Source organism: Arachis stenosperma, chromosome 5 (genome assembly GCF_014773155.1).
Source record: "Arachis stenosperma cultivar V10309 chromosome 5, arast.V10309.gnm1.PFL2, whole genome shotgun sequence".
NCBI lineage: Eukaryota > Viridiplantae > Streptophyta > Magnoliopsida > Fabales > Fabaceae > Arachis > Arachis stenosperma.
In genome coordinates this window covers 61,182,410-61,200,554 of record NC_080381.1, presented here as the reverse complement: position 1 = coordinate 61,200,554, position 18,145 = coordinate 61,182,410, and the positions used below count along the sequence as shown (strand labels likewise).

General features: G+C 42.0%; 1 protein-coding gene across 1 annotated transcript; it reads right to left on the bottom strand.

Moving 5' to 3' along the window:
• Positions 1–235: 235 nt before the first annotated feature.
• Positions 236–2,504, bottom strand: LOC130983217 (cytochrome P450 78A5-like). Its single transcript, XM_057907410.1, has 2 exons — positions 1,527–2,504; positions 236–1,149 (listed from the first exon to the last, which is right to left on the bottom strand). Exons 1-2 carry the CDS (start codon positions 2,487–2,489, stop codon positions 538–540), a joined length of 1,575 nt encoding a protein of 524 aa, XP_057763393.1. The 5' UTR covers positions 2,490–2,504; the 3' UTR covers positions 236–537.
• Between the last annotated feature and the right edge of the window lie 15,641 nt (positions 2,505–18,145).

The window sequence follows — 18,145 nt, the reverse complement described above, 5'->3', positions numbered from 1 at the left end:
CATTAAAATAAAATCTACCTATAATAATTTCGTAGCATTCAAAGAAACACTAAACCAAATTCGTCCTACTCGTCAAACACTCATTAACTACACAATCGCAATAAAAATACCAATTTATACAACCGAATACAGGAGGAGTATATATTAAAAGTAAAATCACATAGATTTAATAGAAGTAGCTTACTAATATCTACATTAACTTGCATATTTCAAGCTTCATGCAAACATAGTCCAAACTTGAAAGTATTAGCTTAAATACCTCGTTCTCCTTTTTCTCTCTGGCTTACCTTAAAGAGAGATTAAACAGAGATTAAACGTTTCCCTAAACCTAAGACTTCATGCCAAAAACTCAAGTGCATCTAAGATTAGCTTAAAATTGAAACATTAGCTAGATTCTTAAAAGGGCTCTGCCTAATTAAACCCTACTTACTTAAACTTAGCAAATTAAAATAGACCAAAAGTTCATTATAACTTAAAAGTACCATATTGTCCCCGGGACAGACACACAAAAGTCATGTCTCAACTAATCACTCTTTATCAAGCAACAACCCTAGGAACAGCTTTGCAAATAAGGGGCGACTTCATTTCCATTGAAAGCTTGAGGCACTCAGACAAGTCCACAGGCTTTTCCTCGCACGGGACCCACTGAAAGCCCTGGAGAAGCTGAGCAAACCAGAGGTGAACGGTGGCCAGGCCCATGGACTTTCCTGGGCACACCCTTCTCCCAGCACCAAAAGGAGCAAGCCTAAGATCACAGCCGATTATATTCACATCTCTTTCCATTTCCATAAATCTCTCCGGCTTGAATACGTCAGGTTCCGGCCACACATCTTCATTGTGCGTTATGGCCCACATGTTAACCATCGCTGTGGTTCCAGCCGGTACGAGCTTGTCCCCAATGAAGACATCGCTTATGGCAAGACGGGCCCATGAAAGAAGTGGCCCCGGTGGGTGTAACCTTAGGGCCTCCTTCACAATGCACTGTAGGTAAGGCAGGTTGGGTATGTCAATATCCAAAACCGGCCTTGACCCAACCACTTCATCAATCTCGCCTTGTGCCTTAGCTTGCATATCTGGATGAAGAACCATTCTTGCAAGTACCCATTCCAGTAAGATGGCCACTGTGTCCGTTCCTCTGAAAATCATTTCCTATAAAGAACATCAAATACCAACCAAGCAACAATGTTAAGATAACACATACGGTCAAAAAAGATATTACATCTAATAAATTCATTTTTAACCTTGAGAACCTATAACTAGAAATTCTATACAAATATCATAATGAAGTACCAACAAAATAACAATGTTACACACTACAAAGATATTCATAGAAAATATTCTCTATGTTTTTAAAAACTCTAAAAAACGTATTTTTATTAAAAAATAAAACATTAAAATTTCAATGTATTAAACATGTAACAAAAAGTTAATACTTTACTAATTTTTTGAACAATAGGTCAATAACTAGCAAAGTAATTAATAAGAAGGATATCATCGAGAAAGAAAAAAGCTAGAAGAAAGATTACCCAAAGAACAGCAATCATATCAGAATCAGTGAGCTTGTTCTCTTTCTCCAAATCAAGCAAGACATCAACGAAGTCTCCAACGGTTTCACCAGCAACATACTCACCCGAAATCCTCTTCACCCTATGATCCTCTATAATCTTCCCAACAAACACATTCACCTTTGAAGCCAAACACCTACACCTTCTCCTCACACCCTGAAGGTCCATCCACCCGAGAAACGGAAAATGGTCATTCCAGTTAAAAACACCCAACAACTCATACCCTTCACTAACAAGCTCTTCAAGCATAACACCATTACCATCATCACCGTTCAAAAATTCATAGCACTTCCCAAACACCATCATCATTACATTGTTCAAGGACCCGAAATGAAGCACCTTTTTCACCTCAACGTGTCCCTTCTCTCCCATCATGGACTTGAAATCTTTCACCATGTTCAAGCCAACTGATCTCCTGAACCCTTCGAAGCCCGTGAGCCTCTTTTGACAGAACAAGTGGGTCGACGAGATCCTCCTCAGGTTCCTCCAATATTCTCCGTACGGTGCGAACCCCATTGCCCTATGAAAGAGGAGCTCGTAAGCCGACTCTTTTACGGGCCTGTCAGCAAAATCTGGGCTTCCCAGAATCTCTTTAGCAGTTGCCGGGTCGCTTGAGATGACGAACCGGGTTAAGCCCACTGAAAAGCCCATGAGCTTATTGGCCCGAAAGATCTGGGCCAACTTAGCAAGGATACGGTGCGGTGTCTCCCCCATGAAGACACGAAGGAGACCAAGTAGAGGTAGGCCCGACGGGCCAGGAATAACTGTCCCACCAACGGACTTTGCCAGGGCCCATGCAAGCCCGCCGGGAGAAAGCCAGAAGAAACAAGTGACCACGAAGAGCACAGCAAGAGCAGCATGGAGAGTTGAGATAGGTTGCTGAACAAGGTTGGGGAAGAAAAGAAGTTTAAACTCCAGCAACATTATTTTTGATACTGGTTTTTTCTCAAATTTGTTTTCTGGTTGGAAAAAGTTGTGACTCGAGGGAATGTAACAAATGGTTTTTCCTTGAGAAAGGAAGAGAAAATGAAGGTAATGTTACGCAGAAGACGAAGAGTGCTGGAAGGCAGTTACCCGTTATATAGAAGTGGTGAGTGGGAGTGGTTAAAAGTTTTTGGGTTATTAACCATGGTTAAATGGAATATAATACTATGATAAAGAACCAAAAAAGGGAAAATGGAAGGCTGTATTTGAACCGTGGCCCTGAGAATCAATTTTGGATTTCGGGAACAGAGATCGAGTAGCAGTAGCTCAGCCTATTGCTGTTCCCAAATGATTACGGAAGAGATAAAACAAGACATTAATGGACTCCTATTTTAATATTTTTTTATAAATTATTTATATAAAAACGTTTAATATATTTTTTAAGATATTTTTAATAATTAAAATTTAATATATATTAATTAAATTGTGTTATTTTTATTAAAATTACGTTAGTTAAATTAATTTAAAAAAATGGTGAATCAAATTTTAAATTAATCTAAATTAATATTTTTTATAAAAAATAATTATAATATTATTATTATAAAAAATAATTAAAATATTTTTATTATATATATATATTTTAAAAATTTTAAATTTTAATTGAATTAAAATTTAAAATTTTTAAAATATATATATTTTTTAGTTAATTTTTATAAATAAAAATAAAAATATTTTAATTATTTTTAAAATATATATATAATAAAAATATTTTAATTATTTTTATAATAAAAATATTATAGTTATTTTTTATAAAAAAAATTATTAATTTAGAATAATTTAAAATTTAATTTATTAATTTTTTTATTAGACTGATTTTTTTAGTATAATTTTAATAAAAATAATATAGTTTAATTTGTTATATGTGTTAAATTTTTAATTATTAAAAAATATTTTTAAAAAATTATTTTTAATATTTTTATTTAAATAGTTTCCTTTTTCAATACACGTTAATATTTATTAATAGTATTTTTAAAATATATTAGTTTAATAAATATATTAAGGTAAATTATATGGTAGAGATATTAATTTATAGAGATGGAGAAATGTTGACATGTAGCGAAAAGAACAAGGAAGAGATTCCTCTAGGAGAAAGAAAGATGGCCTTGCTGTGCCGCATAGCTCATTTACTGAGTACGGGAAACGAAAATGAGATTGGATATAATGTTAGCGGTGTTATTGGATTTTTTTTATCTCAGTTTTGGAGAATTTGCGCATGTTATTTTTTGTTTGTGATAGTAATTTGTTCTTAAAAAAGAAGCCTACACTCACGGTAGTGATCGTAGAGAGTGGCCGAAGAGCAAGGATTGAGTGGCGTCAACAGAACTAGCAGCAGGGGTAGTAACAAATGATGTCAAGAGCCACTGAGGCACCTTGTGTTAATTACTATGAATGTATTATTTTTATTAGTGTTTTTTAACTTTTTATTGAGTATGTTAATATATTTAGTGTTAGTGCTTCTCGTTTTATTATAGAATTAGGTAATCATTGAGAATGTAGTTTAGAGGATTTTTTTTTTAATTTTGATTGATACCATTTGCATCTAAATAATAGAGGGACAAATTACTATGAATGCATTATTATTCCTGTTCATACCCTGACCGAGCTCCTCCAACTCGGCAAAATCCATGAAAGGTCCGACCTCGTCCCAAGGCCCACGCCTGAGGTCGGACCTCGGACAATAAAGCTAAGAAGGCCCATCAAAAGGAACGCAGCCCAAAACCTAAAGGCCGAAAAGGCCTAGGAAAGGCGGTTCCACAAAGATAGAGGTAAAACTCCCAAAAGATAAGATAAGATAAGAATATCTTATCCAGGGAAGATCACGACCAACTACTATAAATACACTGGAGCACCCAGGTATGGCATACATTCCACATTCTACACATATCTGCTTGGACCCATGCTAACTTAAGCATCGGAGTGTCATTGCAGGTACAACCACCAACCGCCAACACATCAAGCTCGGGTCCCTGACCCCCACCTCAGGCATCTCCAGACGACCGAGCTACACGTTTCAGGTAACCCCCGGAACATTGGCGCCGTTGCCGGGGATGGATCTGGAAGTCATCCCTTTACTATGGCGGACGACCCTCTCAACAATGACCACGCTGCATCAGAACAAGAGGAGGAAGTTGACACCGGAGAACGACCGGACAGCGCTCTATCACCACGCACTCCAGGGGGAAACAAACAGAATCGCCCAAAGACATCACTCCCAAACAAAGATCCACAGAATCCCGAAAAAGAAAAGAGTTCGGAAATTCTAGAAGCAGTCCGGGCACAACAAAATCGACTGAAACAACTCGAAGAGGACATAAAGAAGCAGAAAGAAACTGAACAAGATCTGAGAAGGGAGGCTCGCAAGCGCAGAGAATTAGAAGAAAAACTGCGGAAAATAGAGGCCAACCTGAAAGATCGGACAGAACGCGACACCACCCCCGAAAGCAACCATGATCCCTTCACGCGAGAGATCATGAAGGAGAAAGTACCGCGAAACTTCAAACCACCCGACATGGATCTCTACGATGGCACCACCGACCCAAGTCACCACCTCAGCAACTTCAGAAGCAGAATGTACCTAGTCGACGCCTCCGACGCGATTCGGTGCAAAGCCTTCCCCACCACTCTCACCAAGTCAGCCATGAAGTGGTTCGACAACCTGCCACCAAGATCAATCACCAGCTTCGAAGACCTAACCAAAAAATTCCTAACAAGGTTCTCTATTCAAAAGGACAAGACAAAACATGCCCCCAGTCTACTCGGGATCAAACAAGGTAACCAAGAAACTCTCCGAGAATACATGGAGCGATTCAACAAAGCCTGCCTGGACATACAACACTTGCCCACTGAAGCGGCCATCATGGGACTAGCAAACGGCCTAAAAGAGGGACCGTTTAGCCAATCCCTATCCAAACGATACCCGACCTCCCTATACGAGGTACAGGAGCGGGCAGAAAAATATATCAACATGGAGGAAACCTCCCAGCTAAGAGACTCTTCTAGGAAGGAATCAACCTACCCACTCCGAGATCGAGATCGGGAACAGAAGAAGAAAAAAGAACCCAACTCGGACAAGCCACGGAAATACCACAACTACACCCCCCTCCGAGTCTCCCTGGTAGACGTCTACAGAGAAGTATGCCACACCGAAAAAATTCCACCGCCCCGACCTCTAAAACACAAGAGAGCGGGGAGAGATCGGTCCGAATACTGTGAATATCACAAGCTCTACGGTCATTCTACTAACGACTGCTACGACCTAAAAATGTTATAGAAAAGCTGGCCAGAGAAGGAAAACTCGACAGATACATAGCAGAGAAAGGAGAAGAGACCAGGAAGAGAAGGCGGGGAGATAACGAAGGTCGGGCCGAACAAACCTCGCGAACCCCTGAAAGACACGTTCACATGATAAATGGAGGTTTTGCAGGCGGAGGAACATCCAGATCCTCGCGAAAAAGACACCTCAAAGAAGTCTATCATGTCCGAGAAGACAGCCCCCTGCCCGAGTTACCTACTATCTCATTTACCCGAGAAGATGCTCAAGGGATAATCCCCGGGCACGACGATCCAATGGTAATCACCATTATCCTAGCAAACGCCAACTTACATCGAACCCTGATTGACCAGGGAAGCTCAGCAGATATCCTGTTCAAAACGGCATTCGACAAGCTCGGACTTGAAGAAAAAGAACTAAAGGCCTATCCCACCGACCTATTTGGGCTAGGGGATACCCCGATCCATCCCTTAGGATACATCCCGCTACACACTACCTTTGGAAGAGGCGAGCAATCTAAAACATTAAGCATCGACTACATTATAGTCGACGTCACGTCGGCATACAATGCCCTCATTGGGCGACCAACCCTAAACAGACTGGCAGCTATAGTCTCAACCCCACACCTCTGTATGAAGTTCCCTACCGCAAAAGGAATCGCTACCCTAAAAGGCGACCAAAAACTAGCGCGGCGATGCTACAACGAAAGCCTGAGCCTAAAAGGGAAGGAGGTCAACACGATAGGACTCGGACGAGTGCAGTCCCGAGAAGATCTTCGACCACAACCGGAAGGAGAAACCGAAAAAGTCCAGATTGGGAACACACCTGAAAAAATAACAAACATAGGAGCGAACCTCAGAGCGGACCTAAAAGAGGAACTCATAACCCTCTTAAAGGAGAATTCCGACCTCTTCGCCTGGAAAGCTTCCGACATGCCAGGCATAAGCCCCGACCTGATGTGCCATAAGCTATCAGTGTACCCGGGATCCCGACCTGTCCAACAAAGACGCAGGAAGCTCGGACCCGAACGCATGCAAGCAATAGAAGAACAAGTACAAGCACTACTAGATGCAGGGTTCATTAGGGAAGTAAAATACCCCTATGGCTCGCAAACGTGGTCCTGGTGAAAAAGCCCAATGGAAAATGGAGGATGTGCGTCGATTACACGGATCTCAACAAAGCCTGCCCCAAAGACCCAAATCCACTACCAAACATCGACGCCTTAGTAGACGCAGCCTCAGGCTATAGATATCTCTCCTTCATGGATGCATACTCGGGATACAATCAAATCCCGATGTACGGACCCGACCAAGAAAAAACCTCGTTCATAACCCCGAGGGCAAACTACTGCTACGTAGTAATGCCCTTCGGGCTGAAAAACGCAGGGGCAACCTACCAGAGGCTAATAAACAAAGTGTTCTCAGAGCACATCGGACTACAACTGGAGGTGTACGTCGATGACATGCTGGTAAAAACACAAGAAGACAGAAACTTGCTGACCGACCTCACCAGCGTCTTTGGCACCCTCAGAAAACACAACATGAGACTTAACCCGACAAAGTGCACCTTCGCCGCAGAAGCCGGAAAGTTCTTGGGCTTCATGCTGACTCAAAGGGGCATCGAAGCGAACCCGGACAAATGCCAAGCGATACTCAATATGAAGAGCCCGACGTGTGTCAAAGAAGTACAACAACTGAATGGAAGGCTAGCTGCCCTATCAAGATTCTTGGCAGGATCAGCAATAAAGTCACTACCTCTCTACTCACTCCTAAAGAAAGGGAAACCCTTCTCATGGACCCCGGAGTGTGAAAAAGCCTTTCAAGAATTCAAGGAATTCCTCGGGCAGCCACCAATCCTAACCCGACCTCTAAAAGGAGAAGAACTCGTATTATACCTCTCGGCTGGACATCGAGCAATCGCTTCAGCATTGATACGAGAAAATGACCAAGGACAGCATCCCATATACTTCGTAAGCAAGGCACTACAAGGGGCCGAATTAAACTATCAGAAGATAGAAAAATTCGCCTACGCCCTAGTGTTCACAGCTCGGAGGCTCCGTCCCTACTTTCAAGCCCACACCATCAAAGTCCGGACAAACCAACCCATGAGACACATCCTACAAAAAAACAGACCTGGCGGGACGAATCCTACAATGGGCGGTGGAACTGTCCGAGTTCGACCTCCACTATGAAGCCCGGACTGCCATAAAATCTCAGTATCTAGCCGACTTCGTCGCAGAATACACTGAGACCCCTGGAACCCCACTCTCATGGAACCTGTATGTCGACGGATCCTCAAACAAAACAGGAAGTGGAGCAGGGGTTATACTCGAAAGCGACCAAGGAACGCGGATAGAACTATCCCTAAAATTCGAGTTCCAGGCTTCGAACAACCAAGCCGAATACGAGGCCCTACTAGCAGGCCTAAAACTAGCCGAAGAAGTCGGAGCCCAGAGAATCACGATCTTCAGCGACTCCCAGGTCGTCACGTCACAAGTAAATGGAAGCTACCAGGCCAAAGACCCAACTATGAAAAAATACCTGGACCAAACACAAGCACAACTACGCCACTTTTCAGAAATACAGATCCAGCACATACCTCGGGAACAAAACGCCCGGGCAGACGCCCTCTCAAAGCTCGCCAGCACCAAGCCCGGAGGCAACAACAGAAGTCTCCTCCAGGAGACCTTACAATCTCCCTCCGTGATAAGAGAGGAAGAAACGCTAAATATATCCAACCAACAGCAAGGATGGATGACCCCCATACTCAGCTACCTGAAGTCGGGAACTCTCCCCGCCGAAAGAAAAGAAGCTAAAAGACTCACGAAAGACGCCCAGAATTATACACTAATTCACGACGTATTATACAGAAGAGGATTCGCAAACCCCCTCCTTAGGTGCGTCCCGACCTCAGAAACAAAGAGTGTCCTCGAAGAAGTCCACGGAGGCATGTGTGGGAACCATCTCGGAGCTCGGGCATTATCCAAGAAAGTAGTCCGGGCCGGGTTCTACTGGCCAACTTTGCAAAGGGACGCAACGGAGTTTGTGAAAATATGCCCCCCCTGCCAAAAACACGCCAATTTTCACAAGGCACCACCCGAAGACCTCATCAGCATCACCGCACCATGGCCCTTCGCAAAATGGGGACTTGACCTACTCGGCCCGTTCCCCCAAGGACCGGGGCAAGTCAAATACCTCATAGTAGGGGTCGACTACTTCACAAAGTGGATCGAAGCTGAACCCTTAGCCACCATCACGGCTCAGAAAAGCCACAAATTCCTATACAAAAACATCGTTACAAGATTCGGAGTCCCCTACTCCATGACAACAGACAATGGAACACAGTTCACGGACACAAGTTTTCAGAACTTGGTGGCCGAACTAAAAATCAAACAGCAATTCACCTCAGTCGAGCACCCACAAGCCAACGGACAAGCAGAGGCCGCAAATAAAGTCATCTTGGCCGGGTTAAAACGAAGACTCCAAGAGGCCAAAGGGGCATGGGCCGAGGAGCTCCCCCACGTATTATGGGCATATCGGACAACTCCACACTCTACAACGGGAGAATCACCATTCCGACTAGCTTACGGGATGGAAGCAATGATTCCTATCGAAATAGATGAAGGGTCACCCAGAGTCATCTTCTACAACGAAGAAGGTAACCCGCAGGCACAAAAGGAAGAACTCGACCTCCTCCCCGAGGTCCGAGAAAGAGCCCGGATCCGAGAAGAAGCCTTAAAACGGCGAACGGCCCTCAGATACAATCAGAAAGTAATAAAACGAAGCTTCTCCACTCACGACCTAATTCTAATCCGAAATGACATCGGAACACAAAAGTCGGGAGAAGGAAAGCTAGCTGCAAATTGGAAAGGACCCTACAAAGTAACAGAAGTCTTAGGAACAGGCTATTACAAGATATCCGACCTAGAAGGCAATGAGCTGCCCAGGGCCTGGCACGCCTGTAATCTAAGACGGTACTACAGCTAGAAAAACTTGACCCGAGGTGTACTCTTTTTCCCTACAAGGGTTTTTTAATGAGACACCCGGTCAAGTAAGGCACCCGACCTAGTCAAGGGTAAACACTCTGTAAATATTCTTTCTTTTTTAATACTAATCAAATTTTTCTATTTTCTTTTGTTCTTCCTCGTGATGAAAACAAATCCTACAAAGTACCCCACCAAGGCGCATTAATTTATGCTCGACAAAACGCAAAAAATCATTTGCCAAAAAGACCGCACAAGGTCGGCAAAGATAAAGCGACGAGGTTCAAATTAATGTGAGAAGTTATAAAGTAACTCTGAAAAGGTTCAAAAAGCCAAATAAAAGAGATTACAAAAATAACTTAAAAGGCCGACCAACGACAAGGTCGGACCCAACAAAGGGAAGTACTCGAACACCCGAGGTCCGAGGAAAAACCCGGATCCAAGAAAGAAGCCTTAAAGCGGCAAAAGCCAAGATTTCGAAAACGCTTGCTAAAAAGTTGCTATACAAAAACAACTAAAAAGTACAAGCGAAAAAACGAAATCAAAGGAAGAGGCAAAGCCAAGATTTCGAAAACGCTTGCTAAAAAGTTGCTATACAAAAACAACTAAAAAGTACAAGCGAAAAAACGAAATCAAAGGAAGAGGCAAAGCCAAGATTTCGAAAACGCTTGCTAAAAGTTGCTATACAAAAACAACTAAAAAGTACAAGCGAAAAAACGAAATCAAAGGAAGAGGCAAAGCCAAGATTTCGAAAACGCTTGCTAAAAAGTTGCTATACAAAAACAACTAAAAAGTACAAGCGAAAAAACGAAATCAAAGGAAGAGGCAAAGCAAAGTTTCAAAGTGCTAGCTAAAAAAGTTGTTATCCAAAAACAACTAAAAAAGCATAAAAGCGGAACAAAAAGTCAAAACGCGAATAAAACACCGCATAATAAAGCTAAAAAGTTACTACAAGTAGCTAAAAGCAAAAAGGTGTCCAAAGCGTTCACAGAAACCATCCAAAAGCAAAAGAGCCCACAGGCCGGGCAAAAAACCAAAAATAAAAGATTACAGAGGATCAAGGTCCTTTCCGGACTCCACATCAACAGAAGGCTGCGGAGGAAACATAGAAATCGGGACTGCATCAACGGCACCGTCATCCCGGCTTGAAACCTCCACACCAGATCCATCCCCGGCCAAAGGTGAAGTCGGGTCCGCAACCGGAACCTTGAGGTCGGACACCGGAACCTTGGGATCGGACACCGGAACCTCATCCTCATGGGGAGCAGGAACAATCTTTCCCTCCACAACAACGTTATCCGTACTAAATAAACTCAGATCCAGGTCAGGAGCAAGAACCCGGACCTGAGCCTTCAAATTCTCGAACATAGCATCCATACCCTTAGCAACATGGCCTTCCAGCTCGTAAAAATCATCCTGAGCAGATTGCAACTTCTCCCTTGTCTCCACAAGCTCGGCATATATCCGAGTATAATTCTCCGTCGCCGCCTTCGCCATCTCCTCGGACGCTTTCGCTGCCGCCACAGCCGCGGTAGCTTTAGCTTTCTCCTTCTCCAAAGAGGCCTCCAGCTCCGTAATCCTAGCAGCCTTCAGCTCACTAATCTTCTCGAACTCGGACTGAGCCTTCTCAAGTCGGGAGCTGGTCGCGCCAATGGGGGATTTCTTGAACTCCCGGGCAATAGCAGCATGAAGACTGGCCATCCGAACACAACTCCGCGCCATATACTGAAAATGATGCTCCATAGACACGTCATCAGTAGAGATAAAAGTCTGAGGGAGAATATGCTGTTCAATCCAACCTAGAGCATCGAAATCCTTATCGTTAAAACCCGCAAGCTCTTGAGAGGTCTTCTGCTTCTTGGGGGGAGGACCCGAGAACGGGGGAGGAGAAGAGGTAGCAGGCCCGGAGGTCGGAGGATCTTGACTTATAGCTCGGAACTGGGGAGTCGGAATAGTCTTCGACCGAGTCTGAACACCCACAGTAGTCTTCTGCGGAGAAGATCGGGCAGAAGCCTCCCCAGCCTCGATATTTCGAGCAGCCACAGATTTCTTCGTCCGACGAAGAAACTTCATGGAATCCGCCTGAGAAGACATCTCTGCAGAAATAAAAAGAAAAGGATTACCACAACAGAAATTCCTCCAAAACAAGCAAAACCAAAAATACTAAGAAAAGATGAATCTCGAAGAGGTCGGGAACTACCTAACTCGGAACAGAGAAGGCTTGGATCTCCCAACATTTTCTTCGTGTCCAAGTGAGGTGCCCGACCCCATAAACTGCTCACCACACCCACAAAAGCCTGCTCCACCTCATCTAGACTCTCAAAAGTATACTTAGCAGACACTACATTCTCCTGCCAACAAAGAGGAAAAGAAGGCTCCCCACTCTCATCTAGAAAGAAAGGTCGGACGTCTCCAGTAGCCCGGACCTTGAAATAAAAATTCTTAAAATCATGAAAGGACTCATCATACAGGGTACAAAACTTCCTTCCCTGGTTAGCCCTAAAAGAAACCCAAGATACCTTCCCTCCACCCGACCCCGGCTTCGTCAACACAAACAAATAGGAAAATAAAGCAAGTGAGGGAGAGACGCCCAAAACTGACACAAAAGTTGAAACAGCTTTAAAAACGCCCAAGAATTCGGATGGAGCTGCGTAGGGGCAAGGTTACAAGACCACAACACCTCGGACTCCAGATCGGTAAAGGGAAGTCGGACATTCAGCCTAGAGAAAAAACAATCATAAGCATAAAAGAAGAGCTTCTCGGAACTATCTAAAGGCGGGAAGCACACTCTCTCCTCGGAATCCGGGGCTACTAGTTCATAATCCCTCTCAGACTCTCTATTTTCACATATGCTACAGTGCCTACGGAACCTAGCTAAATACTCAGAATCTACCACAGAAGGGACTCTTAGAGGAAGAGGGTCTACCCAACCAAGACCACTTGGAATCTTGGTCGACATCGCTTGAAGAACCTTTCGAGACATAAAATTTTTACCTACAAGGAAGAAATACAACAGCAAAGCAAAAATCACATAGAGAAGACAAGCAAAAAACCCATTCAGCAAAACCCAAAAACAAAAACGCCAGAGAACAAAAAGAGCCCCCCCCATATACAAACAACAACGGCGGCGCCTCTTTTTGGGGCAACCCAGGCATAAAGAAAGAAGAAACAGACAAAGAGCCACACAAAAGAACAGAAAGCATATGTACACAAAGAAAAGAGACGGGAACAAACCTGGAAGAAAGAAAGAAGACGACGAGCTCCAAAGCAAGGAGAACGAAGCGGCGGCACAGAAGAAACCCCGGAAAGACGCACGGAAAGATTCGGGGAAGAAGAACAAAGAGAAAGAAGAAGCGGTGCTCAAAAAAGAGATGGCGAAAACTTAGAAAAACAGGAAGGAACAGAATAAACGAAGAAAAAGGAAGGGAGCAAATAAATAATGCCTTCACAGAGCCCGAACGGAAATCGAGGAGAAACGGTAAAATGCAATAAATGCAGGAACGGCCATTTTTTGAATTTTGAAAAACAACTATGCCCGAGCTCGACCTCCCAAAAAGGACGAACTCGGGCAGGGGCACTGTTCATACCCTGACCGAGCTCCTCCAACTCGGCAAAATCCATGAAAGGTCCGACCTCGTCCCAAGGCCCACGCCTGAGGTCGGACCTCGGACAATAAAGCTAAGAAGGCCCATCAAAAGGAACGCAGCCCAAAACCTAAAGGCCGAAAAGGCCTAGGAAAGGCGGTTCCACAAAGATAGAGGTAAAACTCCCAAAAGATAAGATAAGATAAGAATATCTTATCCAGGGAAGATCACGACCAACTACTATAAATACACTGGAGCACCCAGGTATGGCATACATTCCACATTCTACACATATCTGCTTGGACCCATGCTAACTTAAGCATCGGAGTGTCATTGCAGGTACAACCACCAACCGCCAACACATCAAGCTCGGGTCCCTGACCCCCACCTCGGGCATCTCCAGACGACCGAGCTACACGTTTCAGGTAACCCCCGGAACAATTCCTATTAGTGTTTTTAATTTTTTATTGAGCATCTTAATATATTTTTTGTGTTTATCTCTCTAAAACTATTTTTGTATTAAAATTTTTTTACCTAAAAATTATTGAATTTAAATATTTAATTAAATCGGTTGAATTCTAGTTAACTCCGGTCGAATCATTAAACCAGTAAATTAGTTGTCTCACTGGTTTATTGACTGGTTCAATTCTCGCAACCTTGATTATTAATATAAGTTTATTTTATTTTGAATTCTTATATTGATCTATTTCATGATTGAGTTATTCGTTCATCATTATATTAGTATCATCATTATTTACTTTTCTGGATTAAAAGTTCTTACTAACAATTTTAACAATGCATGATTCATTCTATGGCAAACTGTAAATGTATAAACCCTAATCTCTTAGTGATTTAGCCTCCTCTAACCTTCATTAACCGCCACTCGTGGTTACTTAATTCCGATTAGAAGGTTAAGTTCAAAAACTAGTTTATGGCCAGCAAAACCCTAATTACCCAAAACTAACAGGATTTTATATCACATATCCCAATCAATTCCTGTAATTAGCAATTTAAGAGGAAGTTATTTTCAAGCTGTAGTTCAAGCGAGATAACTCTCTCAAGAATCACAAGAATTCATGTAAAAAAAGGTCATACTCTCATTCCACAGAGTTCATAAGATTAAGAACAAAAACAATCCTTAGAATTTAATCAACACATTAATTAAAATAGAAGAATAGTAATCTTAATGCATAGAAATAAATAGAGCTCCTATCCTTAACCAAGAAGGTTTAGTTGCTCATGACTTACAGAGAAAATAGGGTGTTAAAAATGTGTGAAAAGGCCAAGATCCGAATACAGAAGAGAGTGAATTCAGTCAGCTGCTGGCGTTAAACGCCACTTTGGGCATTTAACGCCCTAAGGGGAGCAAAATTGCACACACTGATGTCCCTTGCTGGCGCGTTTAGCGTCCAGGGGATTTTTAGCTCCAAACTCCGCCAAATTACTCCGAATTTCACCTAAAATCATAAAAACACCAAAACAACTCAAAGTAGCATCCAAAGGGGATTTTTGCACTAAAATCAAGTAAAACCAAATAAAATTTAACTAAAAACAACTGGAAAATAATGAGAAAAAGGGTATAAGATACTCACGCATTACAACACCAAACTTAAACTGTTGCTTGTTCTCAAGCAACCAAAAGAATATAGGACCAAGAAGAGAAAATGCTTAAGAGTTTGAGTTGTAATTTAAGCTCAGATCTAGTTACTGAATGGGGCTAATGACATTCTAATTATGAATAGTTTCGGCATCTCACTAAAGCTCAGAAATGTTAGTTTCCTTTAGAACTAGAACTCAGATGATATTATAGATTCTCTTCTTTAGGCTTTAATTGATTCTTGAACACATCTCTTCTTTTCTTTGGTGCTTTGTACGTTGAGCCTGGCCGTGACTCTAAGTATTTTGCCTTCAAGCTTAACTTGAAACAGGAACACCACAAGCACTTAATTGGGAAACTCCTTGAGTTTTGATTTTCCTTTCTTTTTTTCCCAGATAGTGGTGCTCAGAGGCTTAGGCATACTCTGTAACAGCAATAGGTCACGAATTTAAGTATTCAGTCTCAAGGGTCACTTGACACTTTCACACTACAAGCATATGATTAGGAAAAACCACTTTTTTGAGCTTTAGATCAGTTTTGACCCTTCTAACCATTGATGCTCAAAGCCTTGGACATTTTTCTCTTGATTTTTCTTTTCTTTTTAATTCTTTTTGTTGTTTATTTTGTCTCAAGAACAATCTTTTTCTCAATTTAGAGAATCAATAATACTTCTCCAAGTTCTTGTTCCTCAAGAACTAATATTCTCAACTCCAACTTCAAATATGCACAGTTAATTCATGCATTCAGAAATAGAAATACTGCCGCCACATCAAAGTAACTAGAAAACCCATAATATAAAACTTAGAGTCTCACACATTTTATTATTCCCTTTCTTTTAAAAATTTATTTAAGCTCAGTGAGCAATAAATGAGATATCTAAAAAATAAACATAAAGTACTAAAACAAACAACTTAACTCGAAAGCAAGGAAATTCTACTAGTGATCATGCAACTCAGAATTGAAAACAAAAAATAGAATGAAATACTGAAAAACAGAAATAAGATAAAAAAAGGGTGAAGTGAAACTCAACCACCTCAGTCATGGTGGCTGTTGCTCTCTCTGGGGGATCCTTTCTGACACTTCAGCTCTTCCAACTCGCGCCCTTGCTTCTTCTGCTCCTCTGTCAGCTTATGGAGGATGGTGGATTGGCTCTTGTACTCTTCTTTCAGCTGATCCATAGTGGATATTAGCTGTCCAATGGATACTACCAACTGTGTCCAGTACTCGCGCGAAGGGAGGTGTTGCCTTGGAGGTAGCTCAAGCTGCTTCCTCTAAGGAAGGAGAGTTGGCTTCTGAGGTGGTGCTTACCCAAGTTCCTGAGTGTACTCCATACTCTTCTTAGTGATTGGGCTATCCACTACAATAAGTATATCTCTATCAATCTGGACCTTGGCCGCCTCACATAAGCGAGAGATCAAATGAGGGAAAATCTAGTCTAGAGAGGGTTGAGGTCTTTGCTGCGATACTGTATATCTCCAAAGAGATCACTTGATGAATTTCCACCTCATTACCAAGCATAATGCAGTGGATCATCACAGCTCGCCTCACAGTGACCTCAGACCGGTTACTAGTGGTGAGGATAGAGCGTTGAATAAACTCCAGGCATCCTCTAGCAACTGGCTTGAGATCATTCCTTCTCAGCTAGTATGGCTGGCCCTTGGCATGCTTTTTCCATTGTGGTCCGGGGAGGCATATGTCTTTGACTCTCCTATTATAAGAGTGAGGGTTATCTTTAGATGGGGGCAACTAAAGTAATTGTGATAACAAAGGAGTATTGCTTCACTTAGTTAACCCCTAATTATAGCGGAAAGTCAAGTAAAAGTAATTAACTCAAGTCACAAGTCCTAGTCTTACCCTAGGGAAGTCTAGCTTTAGTGCACTCTAAGTCAATTAGCAATCCTCAATTCCTAATCAACAATTGACATCCATTATTCAAGTGTCTCCAATGACTCAACCACTAGGCCAAGTGAGGGAATACTACTCCATATCTAAAGTTGGCATTTTCTCAAACACTTGGAGAGCAAGAATGAAAGACATAGTAAAATGGAGAGAAAATAATTAGAATCAAAGCAATTCAACACAAGAGATTAACAACAATTAACAATGAACAACAATGAAAATGAGATCTTTATTGAATCAATAGAATCCAAAACAACAAAGCTAATTCTAAGATCTACAAGAATTGAACAATTACAAACACTAATTGAGATTGGAGAAGATGATCTACAATATGAACAAAGTAAATTGAGAGTGGCAATAGATCTCACCAAGGAATGGTTGAGAATTGAGAGGATGAAGATGAATCCTAGAGAGAAGTTGGAGTTTCTCTCTCTACAAATGTAACTAACTAAAAATATCTACCTAATGATCTACAATTAGTCTATGGATGTGAATGTGTTAATGTTATGTCATTCCCCTTCAATCCTTGGCTCTTATATGCATTTTGGCGCCAAAGTTGGTTGCTGAAACCTTCCCAAAATCGCCAGGCACGTGTTGCCTTAATGAGGTCATGTGCCATCATCGGCGCGTGCGCGCATGGTACGCGTGCGCGTCCTTGGCCTGCTTCGCAATGTGCACGCGAGCGCCTTGTGCGCGTGCGCGTGCTTGGATGACTTTGCTTCTTTGACTTTTTATGCTTCTCTCCACTTGTATGCTTCCTTCCTTGCTTCCTTTGATCCATGCCTAGCCTATTTCATCCTGAGATTACTAACAAACACATCAAGGCATCTTATGGAATCAAAGAGAAACTTAGAATTCATCAAAATAAGGTTTAAAAGCATGTTTTTACACTTAAGCACAAATACGGGAGAGATTACGAAATCATGCTAATTCCTAGGCTAAATGTGACAAAAGGCTATCAAGATGCTCTAAATTCAATACAAAACAAACCGTCAAATTGGGGTTTGTCAACCTCCTCACACTTAAGCCTTAGCATGTCCTCATGCTAAAATAAGAAGGAGCTAAGGGTTATGACATTTATTGAATTCAACTAAACTATATGAATCCTATCTAAATGCAACTATCTAAACAAATGGAAATGCTTAGTTCAAACAAATTAATTCCCAAGAGAGCATGTGTAAGCACAAGAGCTAGGCAATAGGAATTAAGTCCAAACCACAATTGTATTGAATTATCAAAAAGAGTTCAAACTTGCAAGAATAT

Excerpts from the sequence above, each read along its gene's own strand:
- LOC130983217 (XM_057907410.1), bottom strand. The coding sequence starts at position 2,489 with ATGTTGCTGGAGTTTAAACTTCTTTTCTTCCCCAACCTTGTTCAGCAA. Across the intron at positions 1,150-1,526 it reads ATATGATTGCTGTTCTTTGG|GAAATGATTTTCAGAGGAAC; the intron begins GTAATCTTTCTT and ends TGTTCTTTATAG.